Source organism: Narcine bancroftii, chromosome 10, assembly GCF_036971445.1.
Source record: "Narcine bancroftii isolate sNarBan1 chromosome 10, sNarBan1.hap1, whole genome shotgun sequence".
Classification (NCBI taxonomy): domain Eukaryota; kingdom Metazoa; phylum Chordata; class Chondrichthyes; order Torpediniformes; family Narcinidae; genus Narcine; species Narcine bancroftii.
Genome location: NC_091478.1, coordinates 82,158,534 through 82,181,102, shown reverse-complemented (window position 1 = coordinate 82,181,102; position 22,569 = coordinate 82,158,534). Strand labels below are relative to the sequence as shown.

General features: G+C 38.3%; 1 protein-coding gene across 3 annotated transcripts in view; it reads right to left on the bottom strand.

Moving 5' to 3' along the window:
• rpgrip1l (RPGRIP1 like) overlaps positions 1-22,569 on the bottom strand; it is a 173,444-nt gene that overhangs the window by 40,860 nt on the left and 110,015 nt on the right. For all 3 annotated transcript variants that reach the window (XR_011345803.1, XM_069901587.1, XM_069901586.1), the window contains exons 24-26: positions 12,257-12,443; positions 7,033-7,117; positions 3,402-3,535 (exon numbers count right to left, since the gene is read on the bottom strand). Coding sequence is in view for 2 of the 3 variants with exons in the window: in XM_069901587.1 (XP_069757688.1) it covers positions 3,402-3,535; positions 7,033-7,117; positions 12,257-12,443 (406 nt within the window). In the remaining variant the exon portion in view is untranslated. The remainder of the gene's footprint in view (positions 1-3,401; positions 3,536-7,032; positions 7,118-12,256; positions 12,444-22,569) is intronic.

Here is a 22,569-nt window from a genome sequence, read left to right as displayed (position 1 = left end):
AAAATTAAATTCCTCCTTTTATATATTTAAGTAGCTTGAAAATTTAAGTTTTTGGCTGGAAAAATGTCTTTTTCTAGGTAGCACATTCTGTTTATCTAGAGACTGGGCTATCAAGAAACTCACTCACACACTTCTTTCACAGGGTCAGTGACTCGATTCAAATGACTAACGACTCCATTTGTGCACCGACCAGCCCGAGGGTAAAACTAAGGGGCCAGATTGGAATTGTATTTGCATCTATCTCCCCCCCACCCCACCCACAACATTTTAGAATTTCACTTGTCTTCCACCGGATTCAATGCTGAATCAAGAAGGAATGTGGATGATCAGATGCACCAGCTTTTCACTCCACACGTACAAATGTGGGGAGAGCTGAGGAGGAATGGGTGATAACCTGATTGTCTCTTCAAAGTCAACTTGGTTCTTTATCTTTGCACTCATCGGCTGGACCTTCCCATAAGCTTATTCTATACTGACCTCACACTGACCAAGGTTTCTCTCTCTACTCAACACTAAAGCAAAGTATTCATTTTGGACCTCCCCAACCTTCTCTGCCTCTGGGCATGCTACCTCCTTTATCCTTAAGAGGTCCTACCTTTTGTTCTTCACATATGCAAGGTACGACAGGGTTTTCACTAATCCTGCTTGCCAGTGCCCCTTTCCGTCTCTCCTAAGTCCTTATGTTCCTTCCTCGCTACAATGTAATTCCCATGAGCCATTCCTGTCTTCTGAAATTTGTGTATACTTTTTTCTTCCTCTTAACCAGTTCTCTCACCTTGTTTATTAACCATAGTTCACTTATCCTACCATCTTTTTCCTGTATTAGTGGGACAAATCTAGTGGTCCCTAAACATTCTCTGCTTTGCTTCTGTGGTTTTCCTCAAGAATATTTATTACCAATTTACTCTCCCAGTTTCTGCCTAATGCCATCGTAATTATCCCTTTTCAATTAAACACGTTACCACTTTGTACACTCCTATCCTTGTCCTATTCTAAAGCTCAGGGAGTTGTGGTCGCTATCACTGTAAAGCTTCCCCCATCATGAATTCTGTCACCTTACCACATTCATTATCCTGTTCTAGATCCAGTGTAGCCTCTCCTCTAAATGGCTTGTCCACATACTGAGTTAAGAATTGTTCTTGGACACCCCTGACAAACTTTGCCTCATCTATCCCTCTTGCAGTAAGGGGATGCCAGTCAATATTTGGGAAGTTAAAGTCTCCCATAACAACTACTCTGTTATTTCTGCACCTTTTCAAAATCTGTGAGGCAACATACCATCGGGGAGTATTGATCTTGTGCACAGAACCTCTTGTCTGTTCCCCTATCAAATTCTTAATCACGCTAACTCTCATCTTCTCCCCCCTTCCCTTCTTAGTTGAAGGGCCAGACTCAGTACCAGAGATGTGACCACTATGACTTGTCCCTGATAGATCATTCCCCCAACAGTATACTTATTGTTGAGGAGAATGGCCACAGGAGTACTCTGCACTGATAGTCTATTCCCTTTCTCCTTCCCAATGGTCACACAGCTACCAGTTTTTTGCTTTTTTGGTGTGTCACTGAATTATGCTATTATTAATCTTTATGATTTTATATATATATTTCTTAGTATAGTTACTGTGTGGGTTTAAACAGGGAAACACACACAGAGAACACCATTTTGAGAGATGCCGCATCTCCTATGTCCAGTTGTAAACAAGCTTGTATTATTGTTCAATTGGAAGCCTGTTTGCACAAAGAGACAGCTTGACTGCTACTTCAGAGCATTAAACAGTTTGATTATTGTTGTCCATTGAAACCTAAGACAATAAATGTTTGCTAAGGAGAAGCACCTGTGCAAACATAAGACCATTTGCTTGTTGACTCATCTTTCTGAAGAAAATGAAACTTAAAAGGAAACAATGATGTCATGTGATTATGACACTCCAAGAAGGCTTCTTTAATATTGAACCATTATTCATCTGAAGTCAGAGATACGGTAACCTTCAGTGAGAAAGATACTGCTGTGTGTTCTCCCCTTGACAGGGAAGGAATGCAGAATCAGTGGGTTCGACTGTCTCTTTGTCAAGAGAGGGCAGTTCTGAATGTCCATTTGTAATGGTCACTTCATTTAACCCTTACCTGGGTTTGTGAAATCATCATGGAAATCAAAGATTTCGCAACCTCCACGCAAGAGAAGGGAATTGGAAAAAAAGTCATTCGTATGAAGAAATGTTTCTCTGAAAGCCAATCTACAAGAATTTGTGAGTTTGAGAACATTTGAACAGCAGTTTAAAGATGAGTTTCAACACAAAAGATTTCTAAGGCTAAACTTTAAATTTGAATAATCTCTTCAGAATTGTGCCTAAACTGTAATGTTTTGGTATCTGACACACACACACACACACACACACACACACACACACACACACACACCAAGTTTAGAATTAAGTAAGATTTTATATTATTAATAGATAATAAAAATTATTGTTTTCAACATGACATTGTCCTTGGTACATCTCTATTTCTGCTGGTCTATGTCGTAACAGATGTGACTGGCTCCTTAAAGCATCTGCCTATCCCCCCCTCTGCCTCCTGAATGAACCAGAGTTCATCAAAGCTCCAGCTCTAGTTCTCTCGCACGATCTGTAAGGAGCTGCAGTTCTTTCAGGTGCAGTCATCAGGGACACTTTGCTGTCCCAGATTTCCCACATCCTACAATTGGCCCTAGTTGCCATCTCCACTACCTACCTACTCTTGGTTATTTTGAAAAGATCCTACCTGACCTTACCTGTAACACATCCTCAACATCTGCTCGCCAAGGTCTCTAATTCTCTATTCCTACACTGGACCACTCACTGAGTGTCTGCTCTGCTTAGGCACCCTTCCCTTTATTTGCTACAGCTAATTAACCAATGGAGCACCTACCTTTCCCTGTGCTTTTTTAAACCATCCTCTTCTCAGCCCAAGTCCCATGCTTGCAGCTCCCAATGAGAGACTATTAAGTACCTCCCTGTCCTGGTACTTTTTTAAATGATCCTCTTCTCATTTCAAGAGCTGCTCTTGCAGCTTCCAAAAATGAAACTGACAAACACCCGCCTTTCCCGGTGCTTTTTAAATGAGTTAAAAGAGAAGATTAGTATTTCTGATGAAGAAAAACAAAGCATAACAGCAAAAGGCATTCCAGTGCATTTCTTCAAAATATGTCAACTTTACGAAACAGCTTTCATATTTGCAATAAATTCTCATTTATAGATGATCTAAATTGGCTTTATATTGCCTATATTCCTTTTGCTTTATTGGAATTGAAACATTTCAATAATTGGTAACAAAGTGCAAAAAAAAGCTTCATCAATGATGTACAGGTCATATAAGAAGGGCATCTGTGATATATTTTGTGCCCAATCATATGTACTCACCATCAATGTCTTGTTCAATAATATCTTCTTCTTTTAGGAAAAGCTCTCTCAGGTTAACATACGCAAAGCCAACATCTTCACATTCCAAGTCTTGCTCATCTTCAGGTGGATCACTCACTAACGTAAACTTTATACTAGGTAGGAAAACAGAAGTAAATTTCATCAAGGGAGATCCTTCAAAGGTGCAGTGTCCATGAAGGTGAAACAATCAAATTAAAATCTTCAAAGTTTCTCTGCTCTGCTTGAAATAAATATTCAATCTAGTGTAGCTTTTAACAAATATTTTTACAGAAATATTTGAAATAAGCAACTCCAATAAGTAATAGTTAAAATGATAGAATTTTAAAAAATTAGTAATGAGAGTTGGCTTGGAAGGACCTATGAAGGTATTGGCTGAGCAATTCAATAGTTCCATGATAAGAATGTTGAAACATGGTTCACCTGTCCTGTTTTAGGCAGCTGTATTGGTTTGCAGTTTTGACGAGGTGTGGTGAAGAAGTGGTGGGAGGGAGTGGAATACAGATTACGGATCAAGACCACGACATGAAGATGCTGCGTGGTCTGCTGAGTTTCCCCAGCAGTTTGTATTTTGCTCCTTACAAACCTTCTATGTTTGAATACAGCCACTTCTCAATTCTTCAGCCTCCTAACACGCCTGGTCAATCTTTTCTCATAAATCAGATGCTTCATCCCAGCAGTCAATCAGGAGCCTAACATTCATGCCATTTGCCTTCTCAATTACATGCTGTTATTGCAGGTTAACTCGGTATTTTTCACATAACAGCACATCAAGATTTGATTCAGTGGTTCCCCTCCTTTTTTTATCCAACTTGGATAATCTTGTTTCCTCACATTATCCTCCAACTGCTAAATTTGCACTCTTTGCAGCCTTGTTCTGTCCTCAGCATAGCTTGTGTTCACTTATCTTTGTACCTCAACAAATATACCTGTAGCTTCAATATACTTCATCTCTTCTTCCAGATCTCCAATATAATTGTTTGAAGCTCTCGAGTTGATCCCTTTGCACCCTCCTATTTGTAGCTTTACTAGGCCTGAAAATCATCTATTTACATCTACTTTCAGTTAGTTACTCCATTCATGGTAATATATTTTTCCAACAACATGAGCTCTTACATTGTATCATAATCTTTTATGTGATGCCATATTGAATGCCTTTTGAAAATTAAAAATGCATGTCAAATGGTTTGCTTTGTTACACAAATATCCTTTTCGTAAAACTACATTGATTTAGCTTAATTGCATTTTGGTTTTAAAAATGTCCGACTATAACCTGACATGGTCATCTACAGTTAACACTTTTCTGTCCCATCCTTTCTCAACTAGAGCATTGCATTTGTGAATTTCAAATCCACCAGGGCCTTTCCAGAATCAAGGAAATTAGATCATAACCAATGCTTTCAATTCTTTTCAGATCCTAGAACGCAGACCCTCAGCTTCAGGGGATTTGCAGCTTCTTCTTCCAGCAGTTGGCCCAATACTATTTTCTTAGTGATGTTGATTAAGTTCCTCCCTTCCTTTTGCCTCCTGCTTTTCTGCTATTATTTGAATGTTCTGAGGCTTCTCCACTGGGAAGGCAGGTATGAAATGTTTGTTCAAAGTCTGCCCATGAACAAAAGCTGGTCACATTTACCCTTGTATGCAGATTTGGGAGGCCCATTCTGTGACTGAAATGTAGTTTCTGCAATTTCTTACTGAAAAGACATCTTGTCATGGATTATGTGGAACAAAAAATGGATGCAGTTTTGTGTAGTAGATATGTGACAATGTTACACAAACCTGTAATGTTTTCTATTTATGAAAGACTCTGGACTGTCAAAAGCACATTGTGAGCATGTGCCACGAGGACTTCCCTCTCTGGTGCCTGACATTACCCTCTTCCACTGGCACTACAATCCCTGTTGTTACTATTCTTCCTTTCTTTCTGGTGATCTAGGATTTGCTGCCAAAGTAAATATTTAATGCCCATCTCTAATTGCCCTTGAAAAGCAGAGAGTGAGCTGATTGAATGGTTAGCCTTCAGAGCATTTTGCAGTGGACTGTTAAAGTTGTAACTTGTAAAGAAGAGATAAAGTTACATACCAACCCCACCATGAAAGTGTGGTTGTGTTGTAGACAATCAATGATAAGATACCATGACCAAATTTCATTCTAAAACACTTAAAAACAGGAGGAATGATTTTATGATTCCTGACATCAAATAGATATCATCCGCACAAGTGTGTTCCTCGATAAGAAATGTCAAGTCAAATCTTTGGAGTGGCACAGAAGATAAAAATTCTGTAATTGTGTTACTCCATTAATGATCAGTTTTCATTCACAGAGCCCTGAATAAAACTGCAAAAATTAAATCTCTCAGCATTTTTTTTTACACCGTTCACTTTGTTGTAATGCACCAAATGTATCATTTTGAAGGTCAATTTGAAGAATCATCTTCAGTAACGATCAAGGAAGGCCAGAAATTCAAAACAGGCAGAGTTGGAGGTGCTAAATTCTGTGGGCTTGCTTTGATTTAATGAATATTCATGAAAAACCCCACTTTCAGAAAAAGTTATGAAGAAAGGAAAGGAACTGAAATTTTTATAACAGCTTATTATATTTTCAGGATGTCACAAAACATTTCATACTGACTATGTTATTTTGCAGGGGCTCAATATTGACCAAATCTGCCAAGTTTGAATGCAACTTATTCTGATAGCTGCAGTGCGCTTGCTTCGGGGCGGCAGAGTTCTGCAGCAGTTAGTGATGCTGCCTCAAAGTTTCTGGACCTGGATTTGATTCCATCTTTGGATGCTGCCTGTGTGAAGTTTGCAAGTTCTTCCTCTGACTGCATGGATATGCTCTAAGTGCTCCAGTTTCATCCCATGTTTTAAAAGTGTGAACTGGTCCTTCCTGTAGGTCAGATACAAAATAATAAAAAGAGGAATTTCCTCTGGGTATGTGAGAGGAAATAAGTTGCAGGGCTATAGGGAAGATTAGGGAGAATTGAACTGATGTAATTGCTCTTTTTGGAGCCAATATGGAGAAAAAGGGCCAAACTACCTCCTCTTGTTTTGTAACAGGCATGGCTGAAAAAAAAACCCAGACATCATTTGGGGTGGCACGGTTAGTATAGCGGTTAGCACAACACCTTTACAGTGCCAGCGATTGGGACGGGGTTCGAATCCCATGCTGACTTTATGGAGTTTGTCCATTCTCCTCATGTTTGTGTAGGTTTTCCCTGGGGGCTCCAGTTTCCTCCCACTGTTCGAAACATACCGGGAGTTTAGGTTAATTGGGTGTAAATTGGGTGGCACAGGCCCGTGGGCCAAAATGGCCTGTTACTGTGCTGTATGTCTAAATTTAAATATAATTAAGTTTTAAAAAAAATTAAAATCATTATTATTTCTAAAGTGAAAGTTATTTTCCTTTTCCACATATATTCAAGAGATTCAAGATTTTGAATTACTGAATTATTTACTGTAACAAAAACAAATGGCACACCATATCAATTTTTATTCATACCAGGTAAATTAAAAGTATTTTCAGATTATGCACAGAAGTTCTGACTAATTCTCCGCAAATCCTTACACATTGAAGAAAATGGTGTGACACAACTGCTATTAATGTTTACCTCTCAAGATTTGACTCAAGTCCCTGAAGCACTGACCCAAGGAACTGCCTCCTCTGCTCGTTATTTTCTTTATCCACGTAGATCACTGTCAAGAAAAGACTTCCCAAATTATTTGATGTGAACTGACATCAACAATTTCACATTCAATTCAGAAAAGCACATAAAAGCAGTCCTCAATCTCTTCCCCTTTCAATGTTTACCCAGGAAGAGATAGCAAGTTGAAAGCTATTGTTGTATTAAATCGAAGATCATGTGATCACATGTCATATTGGTGGCAGTGTTATATGTGTTCTGTCAGAAAATGATACAGGCAATGTTTGACTGTGCTACATAACTGTCATTTGCTGTTAATGACACTGACAGTGTCAATCGGAAAAGCAGGCACCATTTATTTCCATATATTTAAGGGGATTTACTGCATGTTCTTTCACCCATGGAGTGGGTGATAATGATAGTATATGGCAGTGCCGTTGTCCTTCCTGACATTGCAAGTAATTTAATCCTCTACATCTGCCACAACTCTGTTCAGACAGAGGTGTAGCATAATGCACTGAGCAATACTGTAAGTGTGGCATTTTGTCAGAAATATGAACAATTCAATACTTTAATATTAGGCTATACTGCCACAAATCTATGCTAGTTTTAATTTATTCTGATAATTAATATTTAATACAAGAAGCTACATGTGAGATTGATCTTAAAAAAAAAGGGTAGCAATATTACTTTTTGAAGAACTTCATGGAGTCAGAATTTAATTTTAGCTAGAGCAAAAAAACTAGAGCATTGGAAATGTGAAACGAAAACATACAATACCGGAAGTACTTAGCAGGTTCAAAGCAGCATTAATGAAGAGAGAAACAGAGTCAACATTTCTGATCAATGGCTGTCTATTAGAACGGAAAAGGGAGAAAACAGTGTGTTCATTTGCAGAGAGGGAAGGAAATAGAGGCCGTATGTCAGTAAATCTTTCGTGCCTCGACTTTCCAAGAGGGTGTCCATCAAACTTCTCCACATGAACTGCGGAAAGTATTCTGACTGGATGCCTCACAACCTGGTTTGGTCATTCCAGAGCCCAGAAATGCAGAAGGCTGTAGAAAGTCCATCACAGGTTTTGACCTCTCTTCTGCTGCATACATCCTTGAGGGGTACTGCCTTAAGAAGGCAGCCAACTTCATCAAGGATGCCCATCACCCTGGTCACACCCTCTTCTCAAGGCTACCTTTGGGTAGAAGATACAGGCAACAACTTTTGGATCAAGAACAGTTTCTTTCCAACAGCTCTCTGAATCTCTCCCTGTTACATTAATCATGGACTGCTCTAACAGCACCTATTTCAATTACTTTTTGGCACTGGATTACTGTGAAGATCATCTATCTGATGCATTTATTGTCTTTATTAATTCAATCATGGTTACTATCAGAGTTTTTCTTTCCAACGACCTGTTTGGCTGCAGCAAATCAAAGTTTTGGTGCAGATGTACATCGCACAACATATATGACAACAAGCGCACCATCACTTCAGGTGATCCACCTGGTCGCTATTGCCATTGTTGAGGGATATAGCTGGCACCTCCCCCACACCAGGTGTCTTTAGGATCTCAACTCTTAAAAATTTACATTCGTTACATAGATGTAGGCCCCTGTGGTTTATATTTTCTGATGACAAAGAAATAAGGAGAAAAACTTAGGGAGGTGACAAATATAGGCGTGCTAATTCAGTGATAAAGATATGGCAACTCGAGTGTAATGTGGGAAGATGTTTCGATTTTGGCAGGAAAGTCTATTATCCAAATAGTGAGCCCAGAGATACACTTGAATCGGAATATTCTCAAACATGACTAACAAGCAAGAATTGTATCGGTACAGTACAGCAACTAATTTGCACTAATAGAATACCATCCTTTGTGGCGAGGGAACGGTACAAAAATAGGTTACATCTCAGCTCTAAATGTCTTTGGTGAGACGGTTTCCATTATTGGACTCCTTATTGAAGGAAAGATGTTAGCTTTTTGAAGACAATTAGAAATAGTTTATTGGACTAATATGGTTGTCTCATGAGGAAAGATGGAACAGACTAGATTTATATCTGGTGGAGTTCAGAAGAATGAGTGGGGCTCGACTAAAACAAAATCCTGGTGTGACTTGTCAAGCTGGACACGCAGAGAACGGTTCCTCTTGTGGGAGAATTTAAAACTATGGGACACATTTAAAAATAGTTACCCCTTCAATACAATATAAGAGACAAATTTTTTCTCTCATGCAATTATGAGCCTTTGGAACTTTCTTGCTTAATGGAAGCAAATTTTGTATATTGTTAAGCCAGTGGTACATGGATAATTGATAAACGGGGAAAAAAAAGGTTACTGTGGGCTGATGGGAATGTGGAGTTGAGGTTACAATAAGTACAACCTGACGAAACAGCGGTCTCCGGTCAAGCATTCATAAAACCAGACATATAGTAGAGATGTGATCTTTTTAAATGGTGGAGCAGGCTCCAGGTTCAAGTGACCGACTCCTGTCCCCACATCCTTCCTTTCATTCTGGAACCTTGCTAATTCGAAGGGAATCTTGCTCTGACTGCTGCTGCCTCTAGGATCCCGCAGCCCTTGCACTGACTTTGTTTTTGCTGCCAATGGCATTTTCGCCACCCTTTATCTGCAATGAGACCATGCTCTCACTGTGCCGGCCTCCAGGGCAAGTTGGGCTGAAGCACCTGTTTCTGTGCTGTATGACACAATGGCCCTCTGCTGCGCCTTGAGAATTCTGCTCCTGGCCCAGGATGCAGCCGTCCCACACACTGCCTCCATGGTCAAAGGTGCAGCTGCTGCAATGATCTCAGCAGAATACCATTTGCCTAACCCTAACCAGCCTACTGCAGGTAGGCAACCTGGGAGGCTGGTCCCACCTGCCAGCCCATATCAACACTCAGGTCGGCCCCTTCAGGGACAGTCAGACATGTGAACCCAACAAAGATATTGAGGTTGGTGTGCACAGGTTTAAGCTAATTAAAGCCTGTTGTACAGTCTGTGAACTTTGTGTCAGAATTATTTGCAGAGCAGCGCTCACACACTGGAAATTATAGCTTTTTGGAATTAAAATAGGCTTGCATATTAATAAACAAAATAAGGACAACTGACCAAGGTTACCTTTTTACATTAAAAAAAAAATTAGACATACTGCATGGCAACAGGCCATTTCAGCCATGAGCATGTGCCACCCAATTTTAACCTAATTAACCTACACCCCCCCCCAGTACATTTCAAATGGTGGGAGAAAACCAGAGGCCCCAGGGAAAACCCTCGCAGACACGGGCAGAATATACAAATCCCTGCAGGCAGGACGGGATTTGAACCCCGATCTGGATTGCTGGCGCTATAAAGACATTGTGCTAGCTGCTACAGCAACCGTACTACCCCAGTGACATGAAATTACGAAGAGAGCCAGAACAGGAATTATTAATATCCATTATCTAGCAACTTTAATTTTTGGCCTATATCCAGAAATGTGCACACTGCATCGTGAACAAAATGTTTTTCGAAAGCTCTTTCAAGCTACGGCGGCATGGTTAGCGCAGCTGGGGCGGTATGGTTAACATAGCAGTTAGTACAATGATGTTAGAGTGCCAGCGATCGGGACTAGGGTTCAAATCCTACGCTGTCTGTAAGGAGTTTGTACATTCTTCTAGTGTCGTTGTGGGTTTCCTTCCACCCTTTGAAACTTAACAGGTTGTAGGTTAATTGGGTGTAACTGGGTGACACAGGCTTGAGAGCCAAAAGGGCCTGTTACCATGCTATATATGTCTACATAATTAAAAACTTATTGTAACATTATTTAGAAGTAGTTTACTTCTTGAATTGAAATAATAATTGTGGGTTTGTCCATCAAACTAATAATGTATGAAAACTATCATCTCATTGAAATGGAAGATAGAATTTAACTCAGTGAAGTGGCCAGTTAAAACACGGAAAAGCTGAAGGAACTCAGCCAGCCTTGCAACGTCCACAGGAGATAAAGATATATTACTGACATTTCGGGCCTGAGTCCTTCTTCAAGGTAAGTTAAACCAGGGCTGAATTATACAGTAAATGGCAGGGCCATGGAGAGTTTTGTAGAATAAGAGACCTAAGAGAATACAGATTAAAAACACAATACTGGAGAAACTCAGCTGGTCAAACAGTGTACTTGAAATAGCAAAGATAAAGATATATAACTAGCAGTGTGTTTTCATTTCCACCAAGGTGTCTGCAGCCTTTGGAGCATACAGGTACCCAGTTTCCTGAAAGCAGTGACATAGAGGGTGAAAGAAAGCTTTTGGCAGGCTTGTCTTTTGTCAGTCAAGGCAGTGATGATAAGAATTGGGATGTCATGTTACAACTGTACAAGATGTCGGTGAGACCGTACTTGCAGTATTGTGTGTAGTTCTGGTCACCTAGCTACAGAAAAGATATCATTAAGATGGAAAGGCGCTGAAAGGATTTGCAAGGATGCTATCAGGATATAAAATAATTGGGGCCTAAGTGAATAGTTACAGTAATTTTCCCTAAGGTAAGGGAATCTACTCGAGGGCACTGATTTAAGGTACGAGGGGAAAGATTGAAAGAGGACTGGATGGGTACCATTTTTAACAGAGGGTGGTGGGTAGATGGAATAAAATGCCTGAGGAAGTGGATGGGTAGAATTACAATATTTAAAAGATATTTGAAGTATGTAGATTAGAATGGTTTAGAGGGATGAGACCAATCACAGGCAAATGGGAGTAGCTCAGGTAGACCACATAGACTGCGTGGATGAGTTGGGCTGTACTGTCTAACTCTATGACTAATTGACTTGATAATTATTTATTTACCACATGCATTAATTCCATGTGGACCTGTAGACATGTTCTGTATAGCTTCTGAATAAAGTGTGTTTATTTACTATTAAAATGCTTCAGAAAGTTAACAATTTGCAATTTACAACTGACTAAAGATTATTAACTAGTTCTCAATTCTAGTGCTGATATCTCATCACTTATAACTAATTTTGTTGGCTTAGTATTTGTTAAATATTACAAATACTTAATGCCGAATTCTCTTTCCATCAGATAGCTTGCTGAAACATTTTTATTTAGATAGTCATCTTACCTCCAGTTTTAATGGTTAGCAAATGGCAATTATGCATGCAATCTTTGGAGGAAACATATTCAATTATCCTCTAACTTATTTTGACTTTACTTTTGTCTTTACCATTGCTGTGATTATAACTGATCCATTGTCCACTTCTTGGCTTTGGGAGAGACAAGGGTGTCTCTTCAGCTGGCAAATTGTAGAATCTGTATTCAACAAATAATCGTTGAATAGTTTCATCCTGAAGAATTGGACTGTCTTCACTTAGAGTCAGAGATACAATCTCAATTCGGATCTTTTCTGATGGCTGAGGGGATAAAAAATAAAACAAAATGATAGCCAAAAATAGTTATTGCAATTTTAATGAATTGGTGTTTCATCCTGTAAAATGACGAGGCATTCTAGTGAAAAGTTAATTTTCCACTTACTCGCCTTTAGGACCCTGAAATGTACATTAAACCATGAATCTTATTCTTTTATTATGCATTTTCAGGTACTTTTACTGCAAACCTAAATCTGAATATTTCAAGAAAACTGTTTTATTATTCAGTAGATTCATGGAAATTTTACAAAGATGACAAGAAAATTACGCACCATTCTGTCTCTGCTAATACAGGTACAAGACTTCATCTGGCAATATTACGAGGATTAGCAAGGCATGATGAAATATTTAGAAGATTTTTTTTCTCCTAAACCTAATGTATCAAATGCCTGCCAAGTATCATTAAAGTGATGGCCTTTGAATTGAATATGCTTTTCATATTCAAATTAGGAAATAAAGAAAAAAAAGAGATGGAAGCAATAAAAGGTTTTGCAAATAACCCAAATAATCCTGAGCTCATCTACTAAGAATTACAATGGTGTTATGTTTTATTCTAATACTGTATTTACACATAATAATCCATTTAAGCCACTAGGCTAGTATGACAAGGGAATTCATTGGCAAGAAAAGAGAAAAAATATATAAAAGGAAATTGTTTGCATTGTACAGAACATCCCAAAGCTATTGTAGTATTTTTCATGCCTTATGAAAGGTAACAAAAAGAGCCATAACATCAGTGAGATTTGATTAGCTAATCAATTTTAATGAAGTTGGTGAAGAAATATAGTGTCCATTATATCATGAGAACTCCTCTTCTGGTGTACAAATTATACAAGCATTTAAGACAAAGACAGGATCTTGTCTAAATGAGGTCACCTCTGAAAGCAAACTCTTCTTCAGTACTTCATTTTTGAGATTCCAGGTTATGCATTTGATTCTCGACATGGACCTTGAATTCACTGTCTGAATCAGGGGCATCAATTACATTGATGGATTTAGACATCTCAACTTCAGTCTCAAATTTAAGAATATCCCTGACAATTGTGGATTGGACAGTGTAAACTGGTGCCTTCACATGACATTGTGGGAAATGTTACATTTCAGAGGAAATATTTGTCAAGGGCTGATGGCAGCATTCAAGTGAATATCAAAGATTCAGCCAAGTTGAGGCGATTCCTCAACATCTTGGCCAATATTTAGAGTTCAACCTCCACTTCAAATGACTTGCTTAGCATTTATAAGATGGCCTCAATGGCCACGATTAAGAATGATTGGGAGCGTGATTTGAATAGACCATTCTCAAGCAAGGATTGGAACACAACTCTTAATTTGATCAATGAGTCTTCATGTTGTGCACAACACTGTTTGTTGCGATTTAAGATGATGCACAGAAAACATATGTCTAAAGTTAAATTAACTGGTTTTTATCCTGATATGGATCCATTATGTGATAAGTTTAAAATTTTTGAAGCTTCATTGATTCATATGTTTTGGGAGTGTCCAAACAGAATATTTTTGGAAAGATATTTTCCAAACTTTATCAACGATTCTTAAGGCTAAATTAGAACCATGCCCTTTGATTGCTTTATTTGTTTTTTCTCTAGAAGAGGATACATCTCTGTCCCCAACCCAGAAGAGAATCCTAGCCTTTGCTTCATGATAGCTACACAAGCAATTCTGATGAAGTGGAAAGATAATGTTTCACCCACTCACATCCAATGATATCATGCCTTAGTTAAGTTTGGAAAAAAGTTAGATATAATATTAAAGACGCAAAGTCTGAATTTGATAAGATGTGGGGCTCATTCATGGATTATTATCATAATCTGAGGATCTAAGTGGTGTGGTGGCTCTGGGCATTCCCTGTCTGGTGTCTGGGGGCTGTTATTTGAATCATATTTACAATGTATACAGATAACCTTGTTTAGAGGGAGGGGGTAGATTAGTAGGGATATTTTTTTCCTTTTTCTTATGACAAACAAGTAAAGGTGGGGGGGGGGGTTTAACTACAGATTATGGATCATATCACAGGACAACATGATCACATCAGCTAAGTATAAAATATCTTAAATAAGGGAATTTTGTTTATTATTTGTAATAATTTTTGTATTCATTATTACTTTTGGACATAGTACGAGATATGGTTTAATTATTTAATTATTATAATTATACAATTTGTGTCCTGAACAAAATAAGTTATGTAATAATTATGCTTTTGCTTCTAATTTACAATTGATATGTGATATGCATATGATATGATTTATGTAAAGGGTTTTTGTTAAACTCAATAAAAGTATTTTAAAAATAAAGCATTTATCAGATTGTTGTTTGCGGGACACTATTGAGCTTGTGTGTAGCCACATTTCCTTCTGATCCTGAAAGGTGAATCAGAAGGGCAGAATTCCTCATTGGGATTCAAATTGTAACCACACTGCTTTGTAAATCACATGACTTCCAAATGAACACATAGGACGGTTGATTTTTTTTTCCAATGATAAACTTGTGTCAGTAATGCACTACAGGGACTGTTGCAGGACTCTTGTTTGCTCTGTGTATCAATGATCAGAATTGAATGTACGAAGTATAATTAGTAAGTCTGCAGATGACATGGAAATTGGTGGTGGAGTTAATAGAGAGATGGATAGTCTTTGGCTGTTTCAGGCCATTTCAGCCCATAAGTCCACGCCGCCAAATTACACCCGATTGACCCTCACCCAATGTTTTTGAACAATGGGAGGAAACCGGAGCCCCCAGGGAAAACCCATGCAGACACAGGGAGAACGTTCAAACTCCTTTCAGACTGCTCAGTATACGAACCCCTGGTCCTGATCGCTGGCACTGTAAAGATGTTGCACTAACCTCTACGCCAACCATGCCGCCCCCTCAGTCTGATTGCACATCATGGGAAGCTGGTGATGCACTGGAGTCAGTGCGGTGGAAATTCACGAGGATGTTGCTTGGAATAGAGCATTTCAACTATGAGAAGAAACTGGGTTTGTTTTTCGTTGGAGAGGATAACACTGAGAGACTTGGTGATGTAGGATTTGATTGAGATAATCACCATTATGAGGGCATAAACACTGGTTTGAAGCCTTTCTCTTTAAAAGGGAGTACGATAGGTTAAGGCAAAGAGCAGGGCAACAGGAGATTTAGTACGAATTTGAAGAAAAATTTTCCCATGAAGGCTGCAATCCTCTGTAAGTCAGCTATTCATTTTCCATAGCTGCTCATATTTTCTTGCTCCACATACCCTTGCTATAATTCTTTCATTTAATTGAATAACCACCCATATTTAAACAAATGGAATATATACTGTATCCAGTCATGAATCAATATCATGAAACATTTTATTATTATTAATAATCATTTTTAAAATGCTTAAAAAATGTATGGGAGAATTTGTGTGAACTCAAATTTCCATAAGTTAGATCATTCGTAACCTGTGAGTCCCTGCATATTGAACAGAGAGTAGTCTTTAAGTGAATTTAACTGTAAGGTCACATAAATTGTAAAGAAATGGATGAGCAATTAATTTCATTTGACAGCATGGTTGGTGACTATATGTTAGCCAAAATACCAATTGTACTTCTATTAACTTTTTCCAGTATACTATATGGTCGTTTACCCACCTAAACATATGTATTCAATCCAATGTATTATCTTACAATTCAGCAAGTTTGTGGATAAGCATGTTACCAGGCCATACTTGGTGTGCTGCGTTCTGTTGCCATGGCCCAGCTGCAGGAAGAATATCAATAAGTTGTAAGAGGTGCAGAGGAGATTCATCAAGAAGTTGTTAAGATTGAAGAGTTTGAGGTTGGATAGGTTGGGTCTTTAATCTCTAGAGTCTAGAATGTTGGAGACTGAGGGGTGGTGACCTTAAGGAGGTTTTTAAAATCAAGAAGGGCATAGAGACAGTGAATGCTCATGGTCTTTCTCCCCCGGGTTGATGGCTCTAGAACTAGAGGGAATAGGTTTAAGGTGAGAGATTTAAGAGGGACCCGAGAAGCAACTTTTTCACTCAAAAGGTGGACCGTATCTGGAACAAGCTGCTAGAGGAAGCTGCAGAAGCAGGTACAATGACAACATTCAAAATATATTTGAATAGGGATACAGATAGGAAGATCTTCAAGGAATGTGGACCAAATGCTGACAAATGAGACAAACCCAGAATGACAACTTGGTCAGCATGAATGGGTTGGGCCAAAGGCCTTGTTCCATGCTGTCTAACTGAGATACTCAGCAAGACAGGCAGCATCCGAGAAAAGCAAAGCAAGATTACAGCCTGTTTCTCTCTCAAGATATGTTGTTTGACCTGTCGATTCTCACCAGCATTTTGAAATTTGTTGTAAATTATTGCATCTAGTACCAAATATCAGACTCTAATTTTGCAGCTTTTTTTGTCCACATAAGATGCATCAAAGTTTAACTGAATGACTAATCAAAACAACATGTGGCATTCCCTCTGATTCATCGTTTTGGCATGAAAACTATCAACGTTCAATGATGCTTTATAAATAAATAAATAAATCATCAATATTAATTAGCAAAGCAAGGATGGACTTTTGAGATGCACTTTTAGCAACAGAAATACAACTATAAAAGTTGTGTCATAACAAACTTATGATTTCCTCAATTCAACATACTCTGTCAAAACTTTACCCTACTCTGAGAATCACAGTTAAATCAAGAGTCCGGGAAACAATTGACTATAATAGCTGCTTTAAAACATCTGGAATGCACTGTCTGAAATGACGGTGGAAGCAGATTCGATAATAACTTACAAAAGTGAACTGAAGGAATACATGAAAAGAAGAATTTGCAGGGCTTTGGCAAAGAGCAGACTTGAACTAATTGGAGGGCTAGTTCAGAGATTAAGTACCTTCATTTTGCACTACATCATTCCATGATTCTGTGAAGAATTAGAACTATACTAATTTTCATCAGGGGGCATTGTAAAAGGCAAACATTTAAAATTTACAATATGTTTCCATTTGAAAAAATGAAAATATAAAATTGTCATCAGATGTAATACTTGCATTTCAAGTGCTTATAAAATGTTAGAACCTGAACTAAAGAAACAAAAATGGTGCATTTCATCAGTGTTCACCAATGACGGTGATTACTAAGCCAATTCACTTTTGCTGGTAGATCTTTGAACAACACCATAAATATATAGCATTATTTACAGATAACAATTTACACATTAAATCAATATTACCCACATGTATAAACAGGAAAGTTGCATGCATTGGCAAATCATTAACATATTGAATAAAATGTAGTGGTTGCAGATTTAACCTTCTAGAAACTAAAACCAACTGAAATCTAGATTCCTTTCTGGAACCAATTAGACATAAAGAACAAACCACATGATTGCAATTTTGCAAAATCAAGGAATTGTAATTTCTGACACACAACTTTGTGATTTATAATGTCATTTTTTTTAGAAACCAAAATGCTATTCCCTACAAGTTGGCCCCTATGGAAAACATGATGAATGTTTTCAATAAATTCAGGAAGAAATAAATGGACTAATGTGAAAGAAAAATAACCTTCATTGCAATCTATCAAATATTCAGGATTAATTTAAAACAATACCTACCCTCTTACTGTGTAATTCTGGTAATATGAAAACATGCTAATAATTACTTAGATTAAATATGCCATTGGATTCATATCAAACACCAAGATATTTGTTCATCTCGATTAAGGGTTCCGACCCAAAACATTGCCTGAACATGGATGCTGCTTGACCTACTGAAACCTTCCAGTCGCTTTGTTCACTAAAGACTTTTAAACCCTTCACTAACATGCATGAATGCAGAAAAATGTGGATTGGCGGGCCCATTTCACTCAGTGTTTCTTCCACCAAGAGACCCAGTGGAGCGATGTCGTTTCGCCTCCTGCATAAACTGAAGAGCGCTGAAAGGGGGATGGCTGATATCGTGATGACATCCTGAGCCTGTGATCAAGGCATGTGGATTTTAAAATTAACTATCAGTGAACTCAGCAGCTAATCCACTGGGCCCGGGAAGGTCGGCACACCTTTTTGCCTCCAATTGTTCCCTGTTATACCTCAAATTCTGCTGGAACGTTTTCCTGATTGCACACACGTTCTTCACAAGATTTGGGCACATCATGCTCAAAAAAAGTTATTACGATGCACAGAAAATTTGCTTGAGTTCTAATATTACAAGAAAGGTACTTGGCTAGCATTCGTACCTGCTGTTCAACCTCCATTATTATGTTCACTTCTCGGCAGGGGGCGGTGCTGCTGTGCATCACATCCCACCCCTTTTGCCCTAGGTAGCCGGCTCGCTAGGTGAAAGAACTAGGGCTTTCAACGTTAACACCAAATCCATCTTTCCAATTTCTCTTTTACATAGATCGTGAGTTGGGCAATAAGCTAGCTTCTCGATGTAAAAACCCTCAAGATTCCAGAGTCTGCAGTTTATTTGTTTCTCTATTATTTATTTGACTGCTCTTTAAGTATAGAATCAACAATGAGATACATCTTAATGACCCATCAGAAAAACAGAATAATTCAATTTGAAGCAATTTTAACAAGTTGTTCAATTGAAATTAGCTGAAGCTACTGTAATGTTCAGGACAGGTAGAATATCTGCGTTGGAAATGCTTTGTTAGATTTAGTCCACAACTGATTTTTTTTTTTAAATGTAATGATACAGGATTATTAGAGAGATTATATTTATCTTAATAAAGCCCAGTGCAATACTAAACCAAATTAGTAAAAATGATATAGGACATTTTAGCTGCTATATTAAAGCTCTTAGTGGTTCAAATAATTAAAAAAAGACATTCACGTTTTAATTAATCTGCAAAAATGGAATATCACATTTACTCGCTTAGTCACAAAAATTTAAAACTAATCAGCTTTAATTATTGATTTCAAGATAGAATCTCTTTTGTAACTTTTATTTTAATTATTAGTAGACACTTCATTTTTCACTCTCAGTGTCTTCTGCAGGAAACCTATCAATGAGCTGCTTCAGTGTATGTATTTCTTAATATCACATATGATGGCAAAGATAATAAGACTAATACATATTTTTTTTATTCTCCCTCTTCCTTGCTCTCTATTGCACATAATCCTGAATTGATGGGATAAATGGTTGACCTGTGTCCAGGATTCTGTTAATATATAGAACATTACAACACAGTTCAGGCCCTTTGGCCCATGGCATGCTAACTTATATTTTTAAACCTCTTCAACAATTGAAGATTCAAGATTCTTTTATTGTCATGTATTAGTACAGAAATGTAGTACAACACAACATTGCTTCCTGTCTGTTGTAAGGCAGACAAAGAGTCCCCTTTATAGTGTCGTCTCTTATCCCTTACAGTAAGAGAGAAAAAGAAGAAAAGGAAAGTCCCTTAAGAGTTACTGAGTGTCTGTGGACTTGCCTCCCTCGCTCCGCAACCTCTGCAGCCGCACATACACGTGTTCAATTTATTAGCAATCCAAGCTCCAGAACTAAACCTCACACACGATCAGGGCCCAAGGCCCTTCAGGAGCACTTGAATCCTCATAAAACACAGCTCTGATACCTGGTTCCCATGAACCAGTCTCCAGCAGCCCACAGCCTGCACAGCTCCCCTGAGTGCAAATCACCCATAGCCTCGGTGAGTCCTGAGGCTGGTCTGTTGCGGTGGTCTCCATCGTAGGATGGCCTCTTCTGCTGTTACATCTCAAAAGGGGTTTTCTCCCCATTTCTAGTGCATTGTGCTAGTCTGTTGTTCCCTGGATTCTGCAACCCCTTGTGGTTCCTGCCAAGCCCAGGCACTGCCATCTTGAGCATGTCCACCCAGTTGCAGGATTTCACTTAAAAACACGACTGACTCCTTAAACAGGCTGTTTGGAGCCTGATTAAGCCATCACATTTGTACTGGGTGGTTGAACCCTTTGGAACAGCGCTGAGTCTCTGCTCTCCACTTTCCTGGGACTGCAGCGCTGCCATTATTCAATATAAACCTTCCCTACCTCACAACAATAACTATCTATTTTTCTTGCATCCATGTGTGTGCCTAGAATCTTTTAAATATTCTGATTGTACCAGCCTCCACCACCTAGCAATACATTCCAGGCACCCACAACTCATTGTGTAAAAAACTTACCCCTAATGTCTCCCCTGAACTTTTCTCCTTTTAGCTTAAACAGATGTCCTCTGGTATTTGCTTCTATTGCACTGAGGAAAAATGTGCTGGCTGTCTACCCTTTCTATTCCTCTCATAATCTTGAAGACATCTTATTAAGTAACCTCTCATCCTTCTTTGCTCCAAAGAGAAAAGCCCTAGCTCTGTCAACCTTGCCTCAAATCCACCTCAGAATCTAGGTTTCGTTAAAATTATGTCTTGTACAAAGCATGACAAAAGGTTGATATTTCAAAATATATTTAATGCTTTACAGTACGAGGCTGTCAATATTGTAAATGAATAGTAAATGCTCTTAACTTATAGTCTCTATATATCACTATTTCTGAAAGTAATTATGACCATCTAAAGTAAATACAATGCACAATGTGACCAATAACCTTTATTTGGCCTATTTAAGGCACAAATCACAATAAAAACTGTTCTCACCAATCTGAACAGCAATAGGTGGTAATAAATTCTTAAGATTTATATCTATGATCGTAAATAAATACATCATCAATTAAAATTTTTTTTGGAAAAGTGATTTTGATTGAAGTAAATGTTTGCTGTATTGTGTAATTTTATTCAGCATATCCAATTTCTCACTATGAATGATCTTTTATCAAAATTTAGATCCATTGGGTTTAACTGCTGAACATTAAATTAACTACCAAAATGAAATTTCTTATTTATCATATACACAGAGATGACTGAACTTGCTTGGATTTTTTTTAAAACACTCATGGCAGAATCAATGTTTCTGTGATTTACCTTCATCCCATTTGTTTTTTCTGGTCGAGTTAAAAACTTTATTATTCCTGAAGGATAATCTACCTTCGACCCTCACCTGGTGAATCACCATGTGATTCTCATCCCATAATATGCGCTTATTCTTTCTGGCCCTGGATGAAGAATATAATGTTCACTAAGTCGAAAAGGTTTTTATGGCCTGTCAGTAACAATCACATTGTGAAAAGATGAAGTTGATACCAAACTCATCAAACCACATTGTCCTCCTGTCCAACACACTGGGACTTGGACACAAACTGAGATCCCACGAACCATTTAATCAGTAGACTGACAAAGATGATTGATAGAGTCATAGCTGTTTATCACTCTCACAGAACTTGTATTGTTTCACGATGCTTCAGAAAAGATAGTTGCAATGGCAGGGTAGATTGAGCAGAGGTAGGAGAATAGTGATGCAAAATAGTATGTGAGTGGCTCTGGTTTCATAATCTAAAAACAGATGGATTAAAAAGTGCAAGTGATCAAGTAACTAGCTGACATCTAGGTTTTTATACACGAATCAATGAGAACATCACTGATCCTGCATCCAAAAATTTGAGGTGAGTACAGCAGACCAATTGGAAAGAGCACTTTGAAGAAGAACTCAACTAAGACTCCAACAGGTGAAGCAAATGTCCTCGACTCCATTCAAGGACATTTATGATGGTAAATTCACAAGAGGATACTGTCCATGACACTCTTGGCTCCACCCAGGCTGGCAAGAGATTGAAAAGTGAAAAGCAAAAGTCTGCAGATGCTGTGATTATAGTCAAAACACAGAAATGCTGGAAGAACTCAGCAGGTCTTGCAGTGTCCAAAGGAGATAAAGATATATTACTGACGTTTCGGCTCAGGCCCAAAAGGCTGGTAACGTATCTTTACCTCCTATGGATACTGTAAGACCTGCTGAGTTCCTCCAGCATTTCTGGTTTTGGAAGAGATTGAAAAGGCCATTCATCAACTGGAACAGATGATATCCCTGGATAAATACAACATAGCAGTGAAGGTGCTCTGCCATAAGGGGAGTGCATGGCAAGGGATTTCAAAATACTATAACCATGACTATTACTGAAAAAGGAGATTTTCTGATGGCGATAATGACAAGTGTTTCTTTACTAATATGCCCAAGGGGAAAGTTGCCCAAGAAACCTTCTCAGCCACATTT